Consider the following 5,454-nt stretch of genomic DNA (forward strand, 5'->3'; position numbering starts at 1 on the left):
TAAAGGGAAATGTAAAATGAACGGAATATATATATATATATATATATATATATATATATATATATATATATATATATATATATATATATATATATATATATATATATATATAATAAAGAGAATCCCGATATAGACTAAATTAGTTGACCCCTAAATTAGCAACTTCTTTTACCGAAAAAACGCCTACGTCGGAATGATCCGCTCAAAGTTAGGGTATGGCTGTCCCTATCAGTAGAACGACATTGACAAGCTATAGCACATACAGCGATCCTCTGCACGTTTCATCGACAAAGAGTACGTACAACTTCAGTCGTGATGGATGTGTAACAGCTATGCTGAGGGTCCTGGAACTAGCGCCATAACAGGAGAGATGCCGCCACCAGTAGAAGGAAAATGTATATTAAATATCAATAAATAATTCAAGTCATTTGGATAAAATTTCATTAGGTTATTTGTTTATTAATAGTATTTATTAGCAAGTTTCAATTTTATTAAATAAAGCTCATATCACACTTCATGACAGGAAGATTTTTGATATAATATATATTACACTATATTGAGAACGAGACTAGTCTGTATTTACTATATATTCTGCGTTTCGTATATCATAAAATTCCCTACATACTAACGGACAAAGAAATTCTCATTTTCTATTATTATACTCAACATTAGTCTAGCTTCCAATTTCAACTGTCAATTTATTATTTCTTGTTCTAAATTTAATCACATATTTAAAATTGATATGGTGTATTTATTAGATCATTTTCAAATTCAACTTTTTTCATAAAACCTGTAGACTTTACTTTAATAGATAGACAAATCTGTACATGTAATACTATACAACGTCTTTACATAGTAAAACTAATAAATAAAAGCAAGCAAGTGTATTTTATGTTTATATTTTTAACTCATTTCATAAATTTATGACAAAAAGAGTACAAGTACATATTTTTATTGGGGTTAAACAAACATTATTCATATTGTGCATAATAAATTACTTTTTAAGCTTATTAATTATGTTTCAAACATATGCGCTTCACATTTATACGATTATTGCACAATGTTATAATTGAGATGCCCTATCTTCTCTAATTCATAAGTCTTTAACATGTGCAGATTATTTTTAATATATTTTAAAACATTTTAATTGTCAACAAATGTTTTGTCTTGAAATCAGGTTATAAATATTTGATTAGCAATTATGTAAATGCAATATATGTTAGAAATATAACAACTTACCTTCAAATATAATTTGAAATAAAAAAAGGAGTGGGTGCTGTTTGACCAAAATGGGGTTGTTTTGACCAAATTGGGGGCGTTTTGACCATTTTTTTTCAAGTGGGGGCTATTTGACCAAAAGTTTAGGGGATATTTGACCAAAATGGGGGCGTTTTGACTTGGGGGCTATTTGACCAGGTTCCTTCAGATTCCGTCAGAGGTTGGTAATATTTGATATCAAATATAACCATACTATACTATAAAGATAATAAAACAATACTGGAAAGTTCATGAAATTTCGAACTAAAAACGGGAGGAAACCGGAGTTCGTAAATTATAAACGAGAAGTTTATGATAGCAGGCTGAGATATCTGCATATGAGATACGGATGCCGGATACCGGCGAATGTCTGCGATCTAAATCGTACGTAGAGCAGTTACGTCCCCTTGTTATAAAATTTCCATTACCTGTTGATAATTGAACAACAATAAGCTGCATCAATTACACTTAATTGAAAGCTTTTTGAGGATTTTCTTAACGCTGCCCGGGCAAGGTAAATGTCGTCTGTCATTAAACATTTGAATTAAGATACATTCATTAACATTTAGATTTAAATTATACCAATTGCTTAGATCTATCTGATAATTACCCGATTACGTAATGTTCTCTTCTTTCCACACATATTTGTATTATTGTTTGTGTTAGAAATATAACAAGGACAGAACATTCAATTAGTTCGACCCACTTTCCGCTGAATTTCGCTTATGAGGCAAACACTGTGAAAAAATCAACATACTGCATTCTGCGTAGTTTGTTTTTTAGGCCATCGGAGGCAGATCAGTCACCTTAAAAATTACAATTGAGGCATTCCTTCTAGGATTAACTCTGTGAAACTCGGAGAACTTGATAAGAATCTTTGTTAAAATTAATTTAGTTTTAATAAAAATGTCAATTGATTAAAATGGCAACTGTAAATTGCTGTTGTTGTTTTTTCCTCTGCCCTTTTAATTTTGTTTTTAGATCCTCTTCTGAATTTTTTTATTTAATAAACCTTCGGACTCGACACACTTTGACCAGCCCAATTGCATTCATACCCAGATAATGACATCAATCCCCCAATTCATTCCTTAAATAATATTAGACAATTTCCAACTACCATTCATATTAAACTTGGTGGTAAATAATCAATTCAGAAGAACGCCGTGGGGAACAGGTTTAACTTGATGAGGAAACCTGCCAAGAGCAGCTTTATCCCTCGGAGTGAGCAAGAAAAATGGTTCAAACTTATAGAGTGTACTGTACAATGATACTGAACATCTTTTGAACTAACCGCTTAGGAATATTTCTTTCATGCTTATCAATGAAATATGGAGTTTTATCAGTGTAATAAATGAATTTGGTATTTAACTGCAAACGAAGAGAGTGAACATATCAAATTTAGGAACTTAGCTTTTAGATTTATTGTAGTTACTTCCCCTTGATCAAAACTAACCAGATTTTTTCCCCAAAAAGTATCATTCATTAAATGGTGAGTGGACTGTAATTTGGTCTTGTGTTCTGGTCCAGTTCAATTTTAGGATTCAATCATGCGTTACTGTTTATTTTTGGCTATCTTTTGTTCTTTATAGATGCATAGATAAAAGTCCATTGATGAAGCAGAATGTTCATAAAAATGTTTTCACTGGAACACGAGTAAATAATGAACTATGAAAAAATAAACTGGAGAACTATTTCATCAGCAGTCAAAACAGGGGCATCCCATAGATATCAGCATAGCAATGTATTCTTTTAAAAAATTGGGTATTTAAAAAAATAATTAAAATACCAATAAAACTTAAAAAAATAACCATAATAAAAACCAGAAAATTTGTCAAAATCAGTGTAAGAGCTAATTTATTGCATGTGTGATCATAGAAACACTATAATTTCACCATTTTTTTTCATCCTAAACCTTTTTTTTAAATATATTGTGTTTAATGTTTGTCCAAATAGTTACATAACGGAACATTGAAAGTATGCTTTCCATGGTTTTCAATTACCATTATACATGTAATTCAGCTTAATTCCTATCAAAACACAGCTGATGGTATATCATGATTTGTATTGTTTTGTTTTTCAGGTGATACGGGGAACGGTTCCCGAACCGACAAGTGAGAGTATTGGATGTGTAGCGATGATTTTACAGTAAATAATAGGTTACAAACACATTAGAAATGGAGGAAAACCATGGGTATGAAGTCCTTCCTTTTGACTGTGAAAGTAAGGTGAATACACCAAATACGAGTGATGACGCTAAGCAATTCAGGTGCGGAATATGTTTCTTTGATTTTATGGATAGCCAGCATTTATTGAACCACATGAAAATACACACTGGAGAGAAGTTATTTATGTGCTTAACATGTGGTTCTGGTTTTTCTCAAAAATGTAATTTGCAATACCACATGCGAACGCACACAGGTGAGAAACCATTTAAGTGTGAGACCTGCGGTGGGGCTTTTGCACATGGATCTGATTTACGTAAACACCTGAGAATACACACAGGAGAGAAGCCATTCAAGTGTTTGTTATGTGGTGTTGCTTTTACTCAGGCGTCTAATTTAAAAGGTCACATGAGAATACACACTGGAGAGAAGCCTCATCAGTGTGAAACTTGCGGCGCAGCTTTTGCACATAAAAGTCATTTACTGCGACACATGGTAGTACACACTGGAGAGAAACCATACAAGTGTGAGATATGTGGCACAGCTTTTTCCCGAAGAAACTATGTAGTGGGACACATGAGATTACACACGGGAGAAAAACCATACAAATGCGAGACTTGTGAAACGGCTTTTGCCCATAAGTTTCTTTTAAAGGCACACATGAGGATACACACAGGAGAAAAGCCATACAAGTGCCAGATCTGTGGCTTTGAATTTTCTCAGAGTTCTCATTTACGGGTTCACATGAGGCTTCACACAGGGGAGAAGCCGTACAAGTGTGAGAAATGTGGTGAAGCCTTCATTCGGAAAGATGTATTAAAGAGACACCCGTGTCAACACACCAGTACTGGACAAGAGGCAAAAGAGAGTTTCAGATTAGCTGCTTGTAACATAACATATTTATCAAATTAATTATAGCATATATTTATTATACATGTACAAATTCAAATTTGCATAATTAGCGCCTGGTCGCCCCACAAAAATGTTTTGGTGGATGCCATTGTTATCACCCTGTTTGTTCGTCTTTCCGTCCACATTTTTTAGAAAAAAACTTTAAAACTTCAAAACCAGTAATGATATCAACCTTAATCAATTTGATCACACTCTTTCATGACAATATATATAACTCATACAGGGTTCTCAATCAGTTTGAGTTAAACCGTCTCAAAATAGTAAAGTGACTGATCAGTGTTTTCTGCTACTTCACTTATTTCTCCAACTTTGAACTGGCCCAGTTGCAATTTGAACTGACCGTTTTGGCTGGCAGCCGGTTCTTATTGAGAACTTTAATTTCATTAATGGCTCTTTGCAAATTTATTCAATCTCAGCAAATCAGTTTTATTTCCAGCTCTTCTGAAAGGAAGAGATGTGTGCTTGAGAGCATCAACATAATAACAGTAATATGACTATCTGTTTATGTCAAGAACCATAACTCTGTCAACTGTTGAAACAAAATTGTCTCCCTTGGCAGTTTCTTTTCTGCCCTTTTATAGGGGGCCACATATTGACTCTATTCCCAAGGCTGTCTGGTCCAAACACAAAACAAAAACAATTCTATACTTGAATACTATGTTACTTTATTTTTTTCGCTGACAATAAAGGGTTATAAACTCATGGTTTGTAAAATGCACCCTTTTTTAAGAAATTGTACTTATAATTCAGTGTGGCAAATCATTAGGAGTGTTAAAACTAAGATACTGACCGCTGGAATTCTCAAATATCATCTTTGAAGACCCCAATTTTGAATAGTGTTTACAAACGTGAGACAGCGATTGATGTACCGATTGGTTGATTGACATTATCATGTGATGTTATCATTGTATTCTTTAAACAATGTTATTGAATGCAAAATCATAACTCTTGGCCTTTTTGTTACCAATTTGCCTCCCTTGATAAGATTTTTTTATTAATATTGTAATTATTATTATTTTTGAAAGAAGTGAATGAGAATTGCAAAATTGGTTAAAGTGCATATTTTAAAAACAATAAATGTAACTGTCCTTACTTCCTAGTTGATTCCCTTGTAAATGAAAAT

At 32.9% G+C, this 5,454-nt stretch overlaps 1 protein-coding gene across 1 annotated transcript; it reads left to right on the forward strand.

Moving 5' to 3' along the window:
* The first annotated feature begins 1,689 nt into the window (after positions 1-1,689).
* On the forward strand, positions 1,690-5,031 carry LOC128221210 (gastrula zinc finger protein XlCGF8.2DB-like). The gene is made up of 2 exons (XM_052929711.1): positions 1,690-1,771; positions 3,338-5,031. The coding sequence occupies exon 2, from the start codon at positions 3,432-3,434 to the stop codon at positions 4,329-4,331; it is 900 nt and encodes a 299-aa protein (XP_052785671.1). The 5' UTR covers positions 1,690-1,771; positions 3,338-3,431; the 3' UTR covers positions 4,332-5,031.
* The last annotated feature ends 423 nt before the right edge of the window (positions 5,032-5,454 follow it).

The sequence above is a fragment of the Mya arenaria genome, chromosome 16, assembly GCF_026914265.1.
Source record: "Mya arenaria isolate MELC-2E11 chromosome 16, ASM2691426v1".
In the NCBI taxonomy this organism is placed as follows: domain Eukaryota; kingdom Metazoa; phylum Mollusca; class Bivalvia; order Myida; family Myidae; genus Mya; species Mya arenaria.